The 20,917-nt window shown below is 37.8% G+C and overlaps 1 protein-coding gene across 1 annotated transcript in view; it reads left to right on the top strand.

The window, feature by feature from the left end:
• ACSS3 (acyl-CoA synthetase short chain family member 3) overlaps positions 1–20,015 on the top strand; it is a 133,504-nt gene extending 113,489 nt beyond the window's left edge. The window contains exons 12-16 of the mRNA XM_010975095.3: positions 4,891–4,972; positions 6,607–6,729; positions 17,768–17,867; positions 17,950–18,125; positions 18,977–20,015. Coding sequence (XP_010973397.2) covers positions 4,891–4,972; positions 6,607–6,729; positions 17,768–17,867; positions 17,950–18,125; positions 18,977–19,045 — 550 coding nt within the window. The 3' untranslated portion in view covers positions 19,046–20,015. The remainder of the gene's footprint in view (positions 1–4,890; positions 4,973–6,606; positions 6,730–17,767; positions 17,868–17,949; positions 18,126–18,976) is intronic.
• Positions 20,016–20,917: the final 902 nt, after the last annotated feature.

The following is a 20,917-nucleotide window of genomic DNA, read 5'->3' on the forward strand; positions in this document are numbered from 1 at the left end:
TAGAAAGAATAAGGGGGAAAAATCTGCTTGGAATATTTGAAATGTTTGGGGCTCAAATTACGTTAAAATAAGTCAGTAAAAAAAAATTATGTCTCATTGTTTTAATCCCAGATTTGTTTGCTTTCTGTAAATACAGCTAGAGCTTCTTGTTTCACTATAAAATCCATTAGGAATAGTGTAAATGACATTGGGAATTATCTGTCTCTGGCAGTTTCTTTAAAATCTCAAGCTGTAATCATATTTCCAAGCTTTACAATGTACTAAATGTAACGATTCATTTTATCACGTTACAGTGACTCATCCCCAAATCAGAAATAGTGGTATGTGGTAATTTTGAAAAAAACAAAACAAAACAAAACTCTTGATCCACTCTGGGGTTTTCTTTAAAACTCTTTTGTTAAGCTTTCTAGGAATTCCTGCTTTGTTCTTCAGGGGATCCCTTAATTAGAGGGTAGACATTTTAGTGATTCCTAAACCACTGTGGACCCTAGGGTGTAATACACATGGACCCTGCAGTCCTCATAGGTTTCTTGCCTCCAAAGGATTTATCTTTCTAGATGAGAAAACTACCAAACTGCATGGAGGCAGCAAAGTCTTTTGATTTTGGAACTTACTGCGGGCAGTTAATTTAGCAGGAGAGTTTTGATATCTGAATTGCTATGAATACAAAATGTTCATGAATTTTAGACGGTGCTCATGTAATTGCATGCAGAGATCCCAAGAGCAGAAATAAAACTATGAGTCAGTAATTTCCAGGCAACACTGTGCAGGGCATGAGAGAAAATTTTAACTGCAATTGCCTTTCTCAGTCCTCCAGTGCTCACTGTTATTAAAGCCATAGGTCTCTGGCTCTTCCTGGCTCGTGGGCACACATTATTCTGTGACCAGGCACGCTTGTTGCTGTTGGAAGTGCAGCTTGTCTGCTTCCTGCTGTGTCCTGCTGGCCTGTCCCTGCAGGCAGTGATGGGGTCTGAGGGAGCTGGAGGGTGGTCCTGTCTGCGTGGCTTTCACCCTGGTGCCTGCCGGTTTCTCAGCCTCCAGATATTGAGCACTTGGTCCTTAATGATGTTTGTTCACATCTTTACAATTTTGCAGGAGTGATTCGGTCACTCACTGCGCTGCAGTCTTGGGGGAGGATCAGGACAGCTTTCCTTCACCACTTTATCCTTTGAATAACCAAGGATGGCAGGTAACTGTAATCCCGTTCCTTTCTAAATCTCCTCTACAGATTTTAGTAGGGTCTTTTATTAGCTTTACAGCAACACAGTGAACTAGGCGGTGGGACAGCTATTATCTCATTTTCGACATGGGAATCTAAACATCATTAGAAGTTACACAGCTAGAACTCACATTTCTTACCCTGTCTTGTGTCTGCCCACTGAGAAAGAAATTATGGCTAATCAGCCTCTTCTGGGGAGATGCAAAGTATATCTTCCTAGGAAGATCTCAAGCGAAGCCCAAAGACCTCATAGGAAATACTGCAAGTGCAAAGTCGGGATCTAACTCCAGAATTCTGTAGGGAGCAGGAATTAAATGTCTTCAGGTTATTTCTTTTACCATGGGGATTCCTGCGGGAGCAGTGAATGTAGGCCATCCTTTACCTGGGAATTCTGTATGTCACATGGAAGGAATGTTTACCTTCCACGGTGATGGATGTTCTCTTCCTTCATTAGCTGTCTAAGGACTTCTCAGCACTGTGATGCCTTCCCTTCCACACACACACATGCACAGAGGAATCACTGCTGCCTCTGTTTTCCTTCTTCCCTCTTAAGAATGTTCTCTTTGGAAAGGATACTTTCTAGGAAGAACTGATTCACAGCTGGGTGGGTGGTAATAAGACTCCCCTTTCACTCTGGTAAGAGTTGGAGCAGTATCACAGGGTGGTAACATTTGATCTTGTATTTGAAGGATGAGGATGGACATTAACCAGCACACTACTTGGTATTTCAACAAAATTTCCTCCCTTCTGCCGGTCCAATGATTTTTTATATTATTATAACTATAGAAAAAAAGTGTTTTTTTCCCTATGACTTCAGAAAAAGAGCCCCAGTGCCTTCACTACTCCAGAAGTAAAACCTTCATTTAATATAGAATAATCATTAGGATAGCAGCCAGAGAGGTGGTCATTTGGAACGCTGCAGAAATGGTTCTGCTCTAGCTCATACACACCCAACTCCTCTCTGGAGATTTGTTGCTTCCCTTCTCACATGTTTCACTTCATATATGTATACAATCACAAATACTTTCCATTCTGGAACCCCTCCTTTCTGCTTTTCTTTAGGACCATTACATGGCATCTTCCAGGGTTCTTTCCAAAGTTGCTTCTTCCTATCTTTTCAATATTTAGATTAATTCCTGCATTTTTAAAGATACCAGACTTTATTAGTGACGAACAGATAGCATTTTCTTATTTTATGCTAATGATTAGTTGGCCCCTCTTTAGTATTGGCAATTGGCCTTGAATTTCTCCTTCCTAATCTGCACTCTCTCCCTGGATCATATACTTGCTGCTATGTTATTCTTAATTCCCAAGGTCTATGCAGAGATAGGTCCAAACCTACACAGGCCTTTCTCACAGGGATGAAAGATGACATACAAATGCATATTTCCCCTGTTCTTCAGAAAATTTACACAGATATTTAAAGTTTCGTGCAACAGCTGAGAAAGCTGGTGTTCTTAAAGCTGTTTCATTTTTCCCCTGGAGGATGGCTACCTGTATTTGTAGTCCTCTAGACGTTAGTAAATTATAAGAATGGAATCTATATGTTTCTATGTTGCTACTATATGTATATAGTACTAATTGCTAGTACTATTTTTTTTAGGAAATAAAGTTATCAGGGCATCTTCTTTTAAGAATAGAGATTGCAAACTTAACCAGCTTCTGAGAAGTGAGAGATGTACCCTTTCTCTCCAGTAACACTCCTACTGGAAAATGCTGGGCTCTTGGGCCCATGTGCACACAGTGAGTTAGGTACATTCTAGGCCACCAGGAAACTCAACTCACATTCCACACACTAAGGGCTAACTCATTTGGATTATTGTTGGAAACACTCAGCAGTCTCTCTTCACTGTGAGGAGGCAGTGTGTGGACACTGATGAACCAACACCTTGGATTTGCGGTCTGTAAAATGCAAGAGCCACTTCTTTAACAATGTGCCCTTCTAGATGCTGAGCTCTTCGTATGGGCGATGGTATGGGTTTAAGGATTTGGATCTGTCAAGCGTATTGTTCTAATGGTATATTTCAGGAATAGTTGGCTTCACTCATTAACGTTATCTCTTCTGGCCCATGTTGGCTTTTGATTTGTCATCTCTTCTGAGTGTCCTCTCCATCTGTTTATCCTCAGCATCCTGACAGTGCTGCTAAATAGGTGATTTTTAGTGGCTGTAATATTCATATTGTAGTTCAGTATTTAGTGATGATTTTTACACGTTTTAAAAATGTTAACAATTAAAACAAACTGATAAAGTGAAATCATATACATGGTTATTTTGAAAGATTAACAGAAAAATTGGTTAAAAGGACCTGAAAGGGTTATCTGCGTCTGCTTGCTGCCTTTATGTAGGTTTAGTGCTGAACAGGAGGAGTAACACCATCAACAGCAACAACATAGCGGCATCTCTGTAGTTTTTTTTTTTCCAGATTAGAAAATGCTTTTGCATGCATTTTATGTAATAACATGAGGTCCACAAATGCTGATGTAGCCTTTTCCTCCATCTTAAAATATGACCAAAAGAGAAATATTACAAAATATTTTATTACAAAGTAAAATATTGCATGGGCAGGCTAGACATGGTGGAAATAGGTGATCACAGCTGACCCCACTTCTAATAGCATTTTCTACCTGACGGAATGTGAGAATACAATTCAGTGCCTCAAAGGTCTAATATTTACGTGGAGGGTGTGTGTTGTGGCCTCACGTTGGCAGTGACCACATCTATTTCATTTTCAGTTTTCTCAGCATCAGTGCTGTGGAGTCACCACTTCACTTGGTATTATTTGTGACTACAGGAGGGTAGGGTTTTGAAAATCCTTAAGTTGTACAGTATCTAAATTTCCAAACTACAAAACATCTAAAAGAGTTCTGTGTCCAGAAAATGCACTGAGTGGTTATTTTTGTTAGGTGATACTTCGTACAAGGAGCTGATGTGAGAATTTATTCATTTATTTATATACAGATAAATACACAGATAAAAGCTAAGCCCTTGTCATGTGTATAACACTTGTTTCGTACTCTGGAGGCAAGAAGGAAACCTAAGAGGAAGTTGAGGGGGAAGAAGGGATGTACACCACTTCTGTTGTATGTGCTCACATATCTTCACGTGTTCATCGGGGTGAGAAATCACATGGATGGTCATGAAAAGAACAGAAGAGGGGACAATGGGAAGGAATTCCCAGAGTGGAGAGGCACATTGATTGTGAAGATAAGATTGTTCATGGGATGTTTAATTGGTACATTTTATTACACACAGAGACTGGCAAAGGTGTTACCTTAATACTTAAAAAAAAAAAAGTTTATTTGCCTATGGTAGAAGCCTATTTCTCTTAAAAAGTAATCTGATGATGCATTTTTGGTTCCTTTTTGCAGATGTTATGCTTCTTACTGAAACAATGATTGCTGCTAATAACGATTTAAATGCCAAGTGTGTGAGCCTTTAGTGCCCTTCCCAGAAACTACAGTCATCCCTCCGTGACTTTGCTATGTATGTCATGAAGTGGGCAACCACTTCAGCCTCAGTTAGACACCATCCGTCCAGCAGATTTAAGGGTTACAGTTCAGTGTGGGATTTGAATTGTAATTATTCATCACAGTGGAAAATTATCTTTTCTAATCAATCTGTCTTTATTACCACTTTCATCATAATTCTCACTGCTTTGTTTTCGTATAAGGTTGCCATTACCACCTGGTGCGTTTTCAGGACTCTGGAAGAATCAGGAAGCATTCAAGCATTTATACTTTGAAAAATTTCCTGTAAGAACTTAATTATACTTTTTGCTTTTACCATCTTATGCACTTCTTTGTAGTTCTTGCCTATTAAATTCGATAACTCGCTCTTAGAATTCTAGAGCACAAAGCAACTTTTTAAAGATTATCTGGACCAGTTTCATGATCTCAGGGACGAGAATGCCCAAACCTCAGATGTCCAAATGAGTCATTTTTGTATTTATTTATCCGTCTCTGGACACTGAAAGTTCTCAGTTTCTCTTAGCAGCTTCTCGTGAAATTTAACAGCTGTTCATATCAGGAAAGTTTTCACTAAGTTAAAACTTTGGGGGCTTTCTGTATGCTTTCCTGCATTGGATTCCTCCACACAGACTGAGAACACCTGGTCAAAACTGGATGCTGTCATGAGAACCTCTTTACCTCCTCTACTCCTGTTTATGTGAGCAAAATTTGGGTTGCCAGAACTGTATTTCTTTTATCCTTTTGCCTATTTTTGATGTTCTTTCCTGAGCATTTGCTGAGCTCTTTTTATTTTAAAATTCCATTTTAAAATACAGGTACAATATAGAGAGAGTGTTCTCATCACCCAACCTCCAGTGCCCTGGATAACAGGAAGTGTCTTCCTGTGTTCTTTTTGGCCATTTCCCCATTACTCTGATTCATGTAGTGAATCTAAACTCTGTCTTGTCACCCTGACCTCAGCCCTCTCATCTAAGGGCTTATTAACAACACAGAAGGGTTGAGTAACTTGCCCACAGCTTAGAAATAACAGAGCTGACATTTGGACCCCATATAGTCTGGCTCCAGTATCCACACCATATCGAGATTGTCTCTCTGACAGTAATTGCAGGAAGAGCTGCCGATTATTGAGGGCTCGTGTTGGGCCAGGGTCTGCCCTCCTTATACGCCCCATGCCATGAATGCTTCTCACAGCCTTATTGCGAGGTTCATCACCCCCTTTAATAGATGAGCATACTGAGTCTCAGAAAGATTAAGAAACACAAATAGTGACTCACTTGGATTTGTCCTGAAGCCCATGCTTATAACATAGGTATTAACATGACTCTGAAGCATTTGGGGAAATAATATTTCTTTTTACTCCTCGTTCTTGATTCTTCATTAAAGTGTGACTTCTGAATCAGTGAAGACGTGCTGCTTCTCTGAGTTGATTAAAAGTTATATTTTATACTTACTATCTAACTATATTTCACTGAAGCTCGAGTCCAATCCAAATGAGCAAACTAGTGGTCTCTTTTGTAATTATCCACAGAGAGCTTTAAAGCTTTAAAAAATTAAGACAATTAAAGAAGAAATCTAGCAAAGAATTGCTTTGCAATACCAAAGTATATTGCAAATATTGAGCTATTACTTCTCCATTAAAAAAAGAAATTGGGTTCATAAACTTTATAACTCTAGGTTCAAACACTTAGCTTGAACATATATAAGAACACTTTAATTTATTCCTGGTTGTTGGAGGAGTGAAGAGATTCTAGTAAGCTTTCAAAATCAAAAGCAATTTAATTTCATAGGCTAGTTATGAAAAAAAAGTCAAATGCATACAGTAAACCCCTTTCTATCACATTTTATATTTTACCAAGCTTAAAATGATTGCATTACCTAATGCTACATGCAAACCAGACATTATTTCTTCTTGTTTTCAGGGATACTATGACACCATGGATGCTGGTTACATGGATGAAGAAGGCTATGTGTATGTCATGTCTCGGGTTGACGACGTGATAAACGTTGCAGGTCACAGGATTTCTGCAGGTTCCATCGAAGAGGTATTGATAAATACTGGTCTTTTCTTCCAGTTTCTTCTCTGTGTTTAGGCACAGAGCTGAGCTGAAGTCAGTAATAATGAGGTTAAGTCACTGCACCTAGAAAATTGCCAGGCCCTTCATCTGCAGCTTGGGCTACAGTGGTTATGCTGGTCTCTCTCACCTCACTTTTCTCCCATGTGGATTTTCATACTCCCCACAGTCCCCCAATTCCTGCCTGGGTGATGGTGAGGAATGTTAGGCACTTACCTTTAATTTGTTATTTATGGGAGAGTTTACATACGTTTGTTTCCTGATACTTGCTACTTGATTGCTTCTAGCTTCTTGATTTGCTCCTCCTTGATAACTAGGTTTGCATGTAAAGTGGTGTGAGATTGAACATTTTATTGTACTCTTAAATCCGGAGAATTTTCTTCCAGTGTAAATTACACAAATTTCCCAGAAGAGTTTTTAAAAAATGTTTCCAACTTTTTGCCTTTAAATAGAGTAAAATTCACTTTTTTGTTGTTGTTGTATAATACTATGAGTTTTTTACTTGTAGTATAGATTCTTGTAATCATCACCAACAGACAGGGTACAGAAAAATTTCAACACTGCCAAAGAATTTCCTCATAATGTCACCTTTGTATTTGGACCCTCCCCTCATCCCTAACCCCTGGTAGCTACTAATTTTTTTCCTTTCTCATATTTTTGCCTGCTCTGCAATGGCATATAAATGGAATGATACGGTATGTAACCTTTGAGACTAGGATATTTCATTTAGGAAAACGTGTCTGAGATCCATTCAAGTTGTGTATATCAATAATTTGTCCTGTTATGTTGCTGTGCAATATTCCATTGTGTAGACGTAGTAACCAGTTTATGTTTCCTTCACCCATTAAAGGATATTTGGCTTGCTTCTAGTTAGAGGCAATTATAAATAATGCTGTTATACAAATTCAAGTACAGGTTTTTATGCAAAAATTAGTTTTCATGTCTCTAGGATAAAAACCTGTAGTGAGTTTGCTGGGTTATATGGTAAGCACATGCTTAGGCTTATAGAAGTTGCCAGGCTGTTTTCTAGTAGCCATGCCATTTTTCATTCCCACCAGCAATGTTTGAGGAGTCCTATTTCTTCTCATCTTCATCAGCACTTGGAATTGTCATTATTTTTATTTAAATCACTCTAATAGGTGTGTAATGCTATCTCGTTGTGCTTTTAATTTGCTAGTCTGTAATGACTAATGATGTTGGACACCTTTTCTCATGTTTATTTACTATCCATATTATCTCCTTTAGTGAAATATCTGTTAAAATCTGCTATTTTTTTTATTATTCAGTTTTGAAAGTTCTTTAGATATTCTGGATACAAGGCCTTTGTCTGATATGCAATTTGCAAATATGTATTTCCTTCCAGTCTGTGACTGGTTTTCTCATTCTCTTGAAAGTGTTTCTTACAAATCAAAAGTGTGTTAGTGTGTTTCACATTGATGAAGTTTAATTCACATTTTTTTTTCTTATAGATCATGATTTTGGTGTTTAAGAATTTGTTCTTAATACAAGGTCATAAATATTTTCTCCTTTGTTTTCACCTAAGAGTTTTATAGTTTTACATTTAGTTTTATTGTTTTGTATTTCGTATCAGTTTACATTTATATTTTGAGGTGTTTTTTTTTTTTTTGCATGTGGTGCACGATGTAGGTTGAGGATTTTTTTAATATGGATGCCAGTTCTTCCAAGTGTCATTTGTTACAAAGGTTGGCCTTTCTCCATTGAATTGCCTTTGCAACTTCCTCAAAAATTAGCTGATAATATTTGAGTGGGTCTATTTCTAGAGTATCTCTTCTGTTTCATTGATCTGTGTGTTTATCTTTTCACCAATACTATTCTGCCCTGAACTGTAACTTTATACAATGTCTTAAAGTTAAATAGTGTTTTTCGAAATTGTTCCACTTTTTCAAAATTGTTGTAGATGTGCTCGCTTCAGCAGCACATGTAACAGTGTTGTAGATGTTCTGGTTTCTTTACTTCTCTGTATATATCTTAGAATGAACTTTTATTTAGATAAAATAAATCCTTCATGTGTTTTGATTGGGATTTTATTAAATCTATAGATTGATTTCAGAAAAATTGATATCTGAACTATACTGAACTGTCCAGTCCCTGAACTTTGTATGTTTCTCCATTTATTTAGGTTTTTCTGGTATGTTTCACTGACATTTTATACTTTTGCGTATACAGATTCTGAACATATTTTGTTAGATTTATACGTAAGTATTTAATTTTTTTAGCTATTGTAAGTAGAATTTTTTTAAAATTTTGGTTTGCTTTTCAAATTTTTATTGCTAGTGAATAGAAATACTATTGATTTTTATGAACTGATAAGTACCCTCTGATCTTATTAAATTGACTTAGGAGTTGAGGGGTGTGTGTGTAGATTCTTTGGGATTTCCTATGTAGACAGTCATGTTGTCTGTGGATAGAGATAATTTTATTGCTTTCTTTTTAATCTGTCTTTTATTTATCTTTCTTATCTTACTAAATTGGGTAAAACTTCCAGTATGATTGAAAGTGACAAAAGTAGGCACCCTTCTCTTGTTTCTGATCTAAGGGAAACGTAGTCAATATCTTACCATTAAGAATGATGTTACCTATTGTTGTTTCTGCAGATGATACTAAATGAGGAAGTTCCCTTCTAGTCCTCATTTACTGAGTTTTAAAAAATTTTTTATCTTGAATGAATGTGAAATTTTGTCAGATACTTTTTTTTGCCTCTATTGATGTGACCATGTGGGTTTTCTTTTTAAGCTTGTTAATATGGTAAATCATATTAATTGATTTTCAGCTGTTGGCCCAGGCTTGCACTGCTTGGAGTAAACCTCATTTTTTTGCAGTGTATTATTGTTTTAGTATATTGACTTTTTAAAAAAATCTATGGTAATTTTTCTTGATCTGAAGTTGGCCTTGTGTGGTAATCATACAGCCATTCTAGGTTTTCTTAAACAGTGTTTGTGTCATTTATCTTCTTCATTCATTCCAAGAGTGCTTGTCCGTACTTTTTGGATCACAGTTACTGTGGGGTTTTTAGTATTAACTTTGTTAATTTTCCTGAGTGTGCAGTTGAGGAGTTCTGGGTCAAAGACATGTATCTTAGTAACAAGTGTGCCATTGCTCTCTTAGCCCAGGTCTTATCCCTCGGTGATGCAGAGAGAGCAGATGGGAAATTCCCTACGTAAGTAGCCAGACACATCATAGATGAGAGACAAGGAAAATTATTTTTCTCTGCTTATAAAGAGGAAGGAGACAGCTCTCTTTCACCCCTCCTAAAGAGGTCTCCTCGGAAACATAATGGCCTGCAGCCAAATTCCAACTCTGGTGTGTATATAACATCTCTTTGATGTATGTCTCAACTCTTACAACCTAGTAATGCTTCCTAGTTCTAAGGCTTTATCTTTTTATGTAAATACCTAGGAAGGTAGTGAGCCAGTCTCTCCAGCACCTTCTGAGTTTCACCTAGGGATCTATCTAGTCTAGGCTGTAATCATTTGACCCTGCCAGAGAAATTAGAAAATTTTATTATCCTGTCATATCAGAGCAATTAACTAAGCAAATAGCTATAGATCAAATTCTTATGGCATTTGAAGAGTCTCAGGAGAATAGGGATTTTTACAGGAGCAATAAGAAATCTAGAAAAGTTTTATTCCCCTACAGATGTAATCGCTACATTAAAATATTTGTCTGATAATTCTAACATTTGGATCATTTGGGCTTAGCATCTGTTGATTATCTTTTTTCTTAAGAGTTGTTTAGGTTTTGTTTTTCCTTTTTGTGTCCAGTAAGTTTACATTTTGTCCTGGATATTTTGACTGTTACATTATGAGATTCTGGATCCTTTTTAAATTATCTGGATTTATGTTCATGTGGTTGTTTATTTTAGCAAGTGGCCAACCTACTTAAGACCGGACTACATGTCCTCACCCACTTTCTGTGGACTGTGGTTCCAATGTTAACTGTGTTTTCAAAATCCTTACGGTGCTATTCTGGTCTATCTCGCTTGTGTTTCTCCCAGAGGCCAGTCTGAAACTCCAGTTAAGTGCGAAAAATCTTTGTTGTGTTGATTCTGGTTGGATTCATGCATGCACAACTTCCAGGTGGCTCAGGACTTCATACACAGATTTAAATTATCCTCTTCTCCAGCTCCTTCCTCTCTGAGATCTACTCTTCACTTTTTGATCCCCAAGTCTCCCTATTACTGCTCTTCTCAGTGGGAAGTCAGGGCTTTAGTCTCCTGGTACCCCTCCAGGGGTCAGTCCTTCCAGGTTGACCTGCACAGTGTTCCTGGGGAAGGGAGGGGACTCTGTCTCCTTGCTAACACTTGCTAGTACAGGGCAGGGCAAGTCAACAGGGAACCACTCTCAAGGACTAGATGGCTGCTGGTAGGGAGGGCAGGTGACACTGTCTCTTTCCAAGCTCTCTTGGTGTAGAGTTGGGAGAACCCAGGGCTCCACCCCCAGGAGGCCACACCGTGATTGGGGGGAAGGTAAAGAACTCAGCTCTTTAGCTGGCATTTACCTGGTGTAAGGCGGGGAGAATCACGAGGTTGCTACAGCTCCAAGGGAAAGAGGGGCACTGCTGCTCTGTTGGTTTCATCCGGAGTGGGGAGGATGACATCAAAGTGATGCTGCCTCCCAGCTGCTCTGCTCCTTCTCCTGGACCTCTGGGTAGACACAGCAGGCATTTCTTGGGGCTTTTCCTGCCCGCACTTATTGGCAGTTACTTTGGACTGCCCTGGAACCCAGGCAGTGAATGAATAAATGAAAGAAAATGCCTAAGGTAGTATGATTGATAATGCAGTGGGATAAAACAATTGCAGAATCACAGTTTAATTCCCTTTTCTCTAATTAAAAGTGGTCACCTTGTCTAAAGGTTGTCTTTACCTTCAGCAGCAAATTAATGACTTAACACTTCTTGTCACGTAGGCTTTTTTTTTCTTAGTGACAGTTGGTATGATATTGAGTAAAAGGGAAGAATTTTTATAAAATATTTTGAAACACATGACTGTTGCTTGCTACTATAATATTATCTTTTTAACCAACTGAATCTTGTGATAACCTGAAATTGAAATTCATGCTTCATGTATTTTGGTGTGTTGACAAAAGGTGGTTCTGGGTGCATGAACTTTTAATTTCTTGCTTGTAGGAGATTACTGCCAATATTTACCTGCATTTCTGGTAGACTCAGCTAATCAAAATATGGAGATTACATGTGCACAGCTCTTATTATCAGTCAAAATTCTTAGTTCTCTTTTTTGTTTTTAGAGTGAAAAGCGTCAACCTATTCAAATATATACTGTGCTTTAACATGTTCCTACTGACGTCCTTCTCACCATATGTAACAGCAGAGGGAGGCAGGCAGAAGACAGGCAGTTAAAATGGCAAAGTTGAAAAAAAAAAAATTGTGCCAGAATCCATGGCACCTATCAGGAATTTTGTCTCTGGGTCTTAGAGAACCAGCACACTCTTGAGAGCAACTCTCAGCCTTCAAGCTGTCTTGAAGTAAATGCCTCCCTTTATATGAATTAAATGATTAACTCTTTATTGTATATTTATGCCTAATAAGGAAATTCATATCTCATTTTGTACCAGGTTTGTCTTTTCCATATTGGAATCTGTTAGGGGATTGTGAGCCAGCATTTACCAGTATGATATGGAAAAGTTCCCAACTCCTAGCAAAATTGCTTAACAAATTGGTAATTCGTATTTATATTGATGGCATAACCAGTTTTTACTAAAGTGCCCAGACCTTATTTTATATGTTAATGCTTTATCAGGATTCTCAATAACGAATGCTGGGCTCCACTTTGACTTTTTGAAATGGGACTTGAGATTGTTACTCCATTGAGAGTCTTATTTGTGGAAAATAAAAATAGACTGAATGTTGTTTATATATATAGTGAAAATATCTGAGCTTTTTCAGATAATATCTGAGCTTTTCCCAAAGTAAGACTTGTGGATTTATTACCTTACATAAGACCAATTCAAGGAGAAACTATTAAAATTACTACATTAAAACCATTGCAGGAAACTCAATGTTCGGTTATCAACATAAGAAAATGGAGTCCTAGCATGAATGTTAAGTCCTTTTATAAATTTAAGAAGACAATATCCTTGAAGATCCCAACACATGTGAGAGCCTTCTGTAAATATTAACCATCAAATCTAGTTGAGCAGTTGGTTAATCGTTGAAAGCCTAGCATCTAGCTAGGCACTTGGGACACTCTGGTGGATGTTCAGGATATTCTTAAGAAAATTGTGCCCCAGGCCTGCCAGTTGCAGTCTTGTGAGCCAAAATCACTAGAAGTCCGTGTGGTCCTTTTGCTTAGGTCTCTTTCACTGTTGCGGGCAGATCTTTTCGTACAAAGACACCTTCAGGGGACAAGTTGGGCTCCCTGATTTCATTCTTTCACCAGTAGCTTAAGTTTTAGTTTGTTAAGGAATCCTACTAGTATCCTTGGGAACTTGGAAATCTGGTGTTAAAATACTGCACTGACAGCCTAGGGCAGTGTTCTTGTGTAGTTTGCCCTTTTGAAGGTTGTTCTGAACAGTGCATCACTGTTTTCCAACTTAGTTATTTTGCTCGCTGTTTTAGGAGTGCTTTCTTCAAGATTGAATATATTTCCATAAAGTGTGCGTTCAACAAAGATACCTTGCAATTTTGTTTTCTACCCAATGTTAAATGACTACTGGATTTAAACAGTTGTGAAATTGCTGAATGTTTTCCTGGGCACTGATATGAATATTGATGGAGATGTGGAATCTGACAGTTTCTTAGATGACTCCAATGTCAGAGGAAATAAAACAACATTCCTCCTCTTCCCAGTGCAGAGACAATCTCCCACTGCAGAGTGGCTTCTTTACAGCTTATGGCTTATGAGGGCACTTGATTTAAACTAATTTTTCTGAAATTTGCATACTTAAAAGATAATTAAGAAACCTGTGTAATTCAGCCCACTAAAGCCATGAAAATATTAAAATCCATTAGAATTTACACAAAAATGGCAATACTTCAGAAACAGTGAATGACAGATATTTGCCAGGCCTGTTACCATACCATTTATATACTCACTTTTGGGGAAACAATGATCTTTTAAGTTGTAGCACTTCTTTGGGTACTTGAATACCAGTTAACCACAGATGCTTCATGGATTTCAGATGGAAGGAATGTATGAATGTGGCTTTTGATTTCTCCCTGTAGGACATTTGGTTGGCTTCTGTCCCTCATATGTTGCCAAGACATATTTTAATGCTTTCCTTTTTAACAATTCAGTTATTGGACTCCTTATTTGGCATGCAAATGTTGTTTGTGGAGCCAACATAGAAGGCTGCCTCCCTTCCTTTATGGCATCTTTTTAACGCTGATAAATTAATATAATGTTTTATCCACTATAATGATGAACTTCATTTACAGATGGTCCAGCATTCTGGAAATGATCTGTCCCTCACAGATTTTTAAGAATTTATCTTCAGTTGCCAAAAATGGGAAACTTGGATATTATACAGAATTGTATATGTATTTCTTCTGATTTTAAAATACTCTCTGCCCTTATAGAACACCAGTTAGCATTTTCCCATCCGCTTCTAAGAACACTAAAACCGAGGATGGAAACATGGCAAAATTAAAATAACAAGGTGAAAACGTGGCAAACTAGAAGTTCTGATGTTCAGTTCAGTTAAAAGTACAGTCATACTGGTTAGTGGGCAAAATACCTGGACATACTTTTGTTTTTTTTTAAACAGTGATTTGAACAGATACCTTGGCACTTAAAAAACTCAAATTTAGAAGGCATGTGGCACCAGGAAGAACTTTAATAAATGGGTTTTTGACAATTAAAACTCTGGTTAGCCAGGTACAAGTGTTTTTCTCTACTAATTAAGGGAATATTAAATCAGAATTAAAGAATTGAACCCACCAAGTCTGTGTCCTATCTGCTGTAGACAAGGTCTTCTCTCACATGGACTGGCTTGGCGTCTGAGTACTAGCTACCAAAACAAATCCCTGGCAATAAATTTGTCTCTGCTCTCAACATATGGACCTGAAAAATAAACAAGACCTTAAGAAATGGGAAAGCTGTTGGAAACATTTTGAGGGTTCACATTGAAGCAGTGAGAGAAGGTGGTATCCTGTGGTCTGTGTAGTAATTGTTTTGCGGAAGCTTTTAGTCAGACCCAGCTAATGGAAAGAAGGCATGGGTGCATTTACCTCAGCAGTGAAGTTACTAAAACACATAGTACAAAACCATTTATAGAACATGTACTAGTCTCAGCACTGTAGGAGCCAAAAACTATGTGGATGGCAGCCCTGACCACTGAGGACTTCAAGTCTGATGCTCACAGTAGGCTGTGGGAGGAATCCTGATTTGCATGCTTCATTAGGGGCAGGGCGAGTTCGTACACTGGTTTGTACCAAACATGTGAGCAGTCCATCGAGTCTTCTAGGAGTTCAGAGAAGAGAAAGCTCATTTTCAACATGACTTAAGTTTTTTTTTAGAAAGTTTGGAATTTTTAGTGGCATATTTCAAATTCTGTTTTTCTCCCCCCTCTCTGGCTATGCCTTTTTGGTTGAGTTTGTCAGCTGTTCCTTTTTCATATGGTCATTAGATGTTGGAGTTCTTTACGGCTTTTACCTTTCCTTCTCTTGTCTTTCTCCCTAAATAATTTCATCCATGTCCATAGCTTTCACTATCTTCTGTACATCAGTGACATTCAAATACACATCTCCAAAGTAAGACTCTCCTCAGATCCAAGTGCCTCAACTGGGATGTGTAAAAGGGACGTCAATGGAATAGCTCCAAGATGTAACACATGATCCTTCCTCCCAAGCCTAGCCCACAATCACATTTTCTGGCTTAGAAAATGACACCACTATCCAATAACCTACTCAAGCCAAGAACCACAGGGATCTTTAACTCTTCTGACTTCTTGCTTCATATCTATCATCAAATTTTCATTTTACCTCTAAAGAAACTGGGATCTTTTTATACCCACTACCATACCTTAGTCTACTATCATAGCCTCTCAGGTGGTCTCCCTGCGTAAACTGTGACACCCAGCTTCAGCAATCCTCTAATCGTCACACTGAGACGAAAGTAAGTTTATGCTTTTCAAAATCCATTCTTCAGTGGAAGAAGTCAATCTGTAAAGGCTGCATACTGTATGATGTCAACTATGTTAACATTCTAGAAAAGAACTTTGGAGACAGTAAAAAAAAAAATCAGTGGTTGTCGGGAGTTATCTGGAAGTGACGGATGAACAGGCAGAGTACAAGGGATTTTTTGAGCAATGGAACTATTCTGTAAAATACAATAATCATGGCTATGTGGCATAAAACCCAAAGCTTGTACAACACCAAGAGTAAAGTCTAATGTAAACTGTGGACTAGGGTGAGGATTCTATGTCAGTGCTGGTTTTTCAGTCCTAACAATGACCCCACTCGGTGAGGGATTTTGATGGTGTGCAGGCTGTGTGTAAATGGGGGCAGGAGGTGTATGGGAACTCTGTGTTCTCCGCTCAGTTTTCTGGTGAATCTAAAACCACTCTGAGAAGTAAAGTTTATTTAAAAAAATCCATTCTGATGATGCATCGCTCTTTACTTCCTGAAAGTGCTTTGTTGCCTTCCCAGTGCTGCTAAAGTAAGAGTCGGATGTCCCGAGCGCAGCCCTTCTCTCCCTCTGTAGCCTCATTGCCTCTTGCACCATTCCCACCCTTGCTCTCTGCTTTCCAAGCCACAGTGGTCTCTCTTTGACTTGAGTGGTACCTGCCCAGTCTCTCCACGGGGCTTTTGCTTTGCCCCTCGTCCTCGCTTAATCAGTGTCTATGCAGCCTTTACGCCTGTGCTCACCGTCACTTCCTAAAGGCAGGCTTCTCTGAGACCCATATTCTTCTGCTGCCAAGTTTGTTGCTTTTGCTAAATCTCTCATTTAAAAATCCAAGTTATTTCCCCAGAGCCTGCACTGCTTGTGTATTTAAACATCCATTCTAGTTAAATATTCATTATTATTAATATTGCCCTCCCCCACTAGACTGTAAGCACCATGAGGCAATACTCAGACTATTTTTGCTCACCGCTGGAGCCTAGGGCAATAAAGGAGGTTGGAAGATAGGAAGTATTCAGTGTTTGTTGAATGAATGAATGGAAGAAAGGATGCGGACTGTCAAGCTAGTTCTTGGTTACAAGTTTGCTCACTGTCTTCCCCAGCTGTTAGGGGTTTGGAGTCACTGACATATATATTAATCTCTCAGAAAAGAACCGTTTTAACATTCATTTTTAAAAGTTTCATCACAGCAGAATTTTTTTTAATTCTAAGCTTCTGTATTTCACGTGGTTATTCAAGTCGGTAGGTTCTATGATTCCAGACAGAAAGCTGCTTTGCTCTTTAAGACATTTAGAGCTTAGGGTGAACAATATGAAAATGGTTCCTCAACTGTGGTGATTGTCTGATATCTGGGCTTCACTTCGTGTCCAGCCTCTTCTCCATGTTGTGGAAAATCCTCTCTGGATGGGCAGTCACTCAGGAAAAGCTGTGTGTTCTGTTCATTGCTCAGGAACAGAGGCAGAAGTAAAATCACTATTTATTGGTGGGGCTGCCTTGGGTTCCTCTGTAGGGTATCCTTACGGTAGCCAGCACTAAGGCCACATCACTGTTTTCAGAAGTTCCCTTGTGGGTGATTTCCAAGTGGTATCCACTGCTTATTTTCCTTGACTTCATTAATAAACAATTGAGATGAAGAAACAATTCCCTTGCTTTCCAGGTAAGCTAAGCAATTGGTGTTAATTACTGTCAGCCCTTAGTGAGTGACCACCACGGGGAGCCCAGCCATTTACCTCAGTGATAATGATGTGAACGGTGAGGTGGTAGTAATTTTCACACAGGCAGCTACGGGTTTTTGAGTTCTCTGACATGGACTTTTTCTCCCAATTGAAATTATATATACTGTGTGTATATATTCATACATATATATATATATTTTTCACATATATTCTAAGTGAATTTTTTTCATTACAGTCTGTTCTTTCCCACGGCACTGTGGCTGACTGTGCCGTTGTTGGCAAGGAAGATCCTTTAAAAGGTCATGTCCCGTTAGCACTCTGCGTGTTGAAAAAAGGTGAGCGATCTCTGGTCCTCCCTGTTTGGGCCCTGAGTGATTCAGGTCAATTCAGAGCTTACCATCTGAACTTTCTCCCTAGATTTAAACACAACAGAGGAACAAGTTGTAGAAGAAATTGTGAAACACGTTAGACAGACCATTGGACCCGTGGCTGCTTTTCGAAAGGTGGTGTTTGTCAAACAGTTACCCAAAACCAGATCCGGCAAAATTCCCCGCTCAGCTCTGTCTGACCTTGTCAATGGCAAGCCCTATGAGGTAAATTATCAAGGATATTTAATGCTCAGTTCTGAAGTGTTTTCCCCTATTTCTTTGGCATCAACAAAGCTCTTAAAAATAGTTCTCAAGCATGAATTATATCCCTAACAAACACGTAATAGTACTTTTTTTTTTAATGTTAAGGGGGAAATTGCATACCCATCCTCTGTGTAGGTATGAGGGTTTTGGAGAGAAACACAGATTAAGACTGTGTGTTTTAATGTTAAGAACCCTTTTGTGAAAATATATTACTATTAGTAAACATATCAGTTAAATTCAAACAAACTTGTGGAAACTCAATCTTATTAAATTAAAGATAAATTTCCCTTCATTGCAGTCATTAGTGACTATTAGTGAGAAAGCAAAAAGTTGAGGCTGCTATAGATATTTTAAAGGTGGCAATGGATGTATATACTCATTATATTTCTTGTTTTGAGTGAAAAGTATTTTAGGAAATTCAAGCATATGCATTCTTTCAATTTTGCGCACATTACACGTGCATAGATGTACATATTTTTAATCATCAAGATCTAATAAACAGTGATGTAACGAACAGTAAAGAGTAGTTGTATGAGCAAATGCAAAAAAGAAAATTCTTTCGACAGAATCAGCATATTGAAAGACCCATAAGAGAAAGTACCACCTAGGACCAATAGTTTTGCTAACTGAACCATTTCTTTTCTATAGATACATTTTAAAATTTAAAGTTCAAAGTTCCCTATTTTCGAACATTTCTCGATGAGTATGATAAGATATGGGGAAAACAAGATTGCACATAATTGTTTAATTGTATAGAAGAGTAGAAGGGGTTCAAGGAAGAGCCTTCATCTGACTCTTAATCTTCTTTCCAGGTGACTCCTACAATTGAAGACCCCAGCATTTTTGGGTACATAGAAGAAGTACTGAAGCAGGCATCATGACTTCTTTTGTTTTTTTTCTTTTTTTTCGAGTCACTTTTCTAATTAGAGTCAAGTTTTTGGAATTATTTCCCAGAAATCATTATTTACATAGAAATTACTTGCAAACTGTGAATTGTAAAGCTTGGTCTAAGAAAAATCTACTTGAAGACTGGTAAGAGACCTGTGCCTTGTATTTGATTAGACCAATTAGCACCATTACCAGTTGCCGGTAACATGACTCATTACAGGTTTTCCAGCACTTCAGTTTAAGAAAGATATATCCAAGGTATGATTTTAAAAAACTGTATCCCCCCCCAAAATATTTTAATTGAAAATGACACTAATATCAAGCCACTTCCTGAAATTAGGACTCTGCATGCAGCTTTGACCAAAATCTAAAACTCAAGTTGAGTCAATTTTCTTATAGAAATTCTAAAAGTTTCTAATATTCTTGAGATGCCCACATGCATGGTTATTTAAATGAAATGAATGAAATGGGAAGTTTTAGGTAATCATCTAGACATGATTTCCTAGATAGGAAAATCTATTTAGTCACACATTTCCTGAGGGAAGCCTGGGTACCAGAGTTCAGCCCTCTTTTGTCTTTTTGTTACTTATTCAAGGGAAATCAACTTGCCTGACAGCCTAGAAGTCAGTTAATCCAATCTCGTCAGAGAGATGAGGGCTCCTTGGAGCCCCTCCCTTGTCAGGTTCTTAGTTGACTGTGTACTTCTTAATGATTCCAGCTTCTTTTGGAAAGGGAATGATGTAGAAATGGGTACACTGGCAAGGAAACCTCCTAAGAAAGAAATGTCAACATTTTTACATAATGCTAAAGACCAGGAAGTGTTTTAAGAGAAACCAAAAATCCAAATGTTATGTGAAATCTCTAATTTTTAAATAACTTGCTAAAAAAATTGTCCCATCCAAGCACATCTTTTCATGTAAACGTCTATGAAACTATTGAGCATTAAAAAATAATAACTGAAAATGAGTCTTTGTTAATGAGCTTATGGTAATGTGCCAATTAAAAGAGTAGATACAGATATAAATTTGACTTACTTAAGGGTCTACATGATATCAGTTATCAAAGAATGCATTTAAACAAAAATATACCATACTCACTGAGTCCTTGATGGTTCTCAAAGTAATCCTCTTTCAGTCCATCAGGAACATTATTTTTAAGAGCAACTCTCCTAATATAATAGTCTGGGTGCATGAAAGATGTATGAGACATAATAGATAAGAGCTTATTTACTTACTTGTTTCATAAAAATTGCTGACAACTTGTATAAAGACATTCTGAAAATGTTAGGTTCTTTTGAACTGTAGGCTATAAAATAACTGGCTTCTCAAATTACAATGTTATTTGCTTAAATTGACTTTTTGATTATTACACCTGAAAAATATATTCATCTAGTTGTTCCCTTTAATTATTTTAGTAGCCTGAGTTAGACCATTTAGATAGACTTTCAACTTAAAATTTGAAGCTGTGGCATTCCTTAAACTCTCTCTTCTTTTGGGTACATTTTATCCATTATCACAACTGTAATCTTAAGAAATAATACATTTTTTAATGTCTTAGCATTTTTTTTTTCATTTAAAATTCAGTTAACTTGACATGGTAGATTCTTTAGCTGAATGTGTATCATTGTTCATTTGCAAAGTATAAACTCAGGCAGATCCAAGAATTGTGTAAAGGTTTTTACCTCTTTGATCCTCTTGCACATTTTTCCTGGTAATCAAATCTGAAGGGACTCTTGAGCAAGCAGGCTTGAGTTATTTTCTAGCTGAGTAGGACTGGAAAACAGTGCACAAGCCTGGGGAAGTGGCGTTTTCCTGTATCTGGCTGAGGAAATCGATCTCCTTTGCAGGGTCAGAGAGAGTACTGTT

The sequence above is a fragment of the Camelus dromedarius genome, chromosome 11, assembly GCF_036321535.1.
Source record: "Camelus dromedarius isolate mCamDro1 chromosome 11, mCamDro1.pat, whole genome shotgun sequence".
Classification (NCBI taxonomy): Eukaryota; Metazoa; Chordata; class Mammalia; order Artiodactyla; family Camelidae; genus Camelus; species Camelus dromedarius.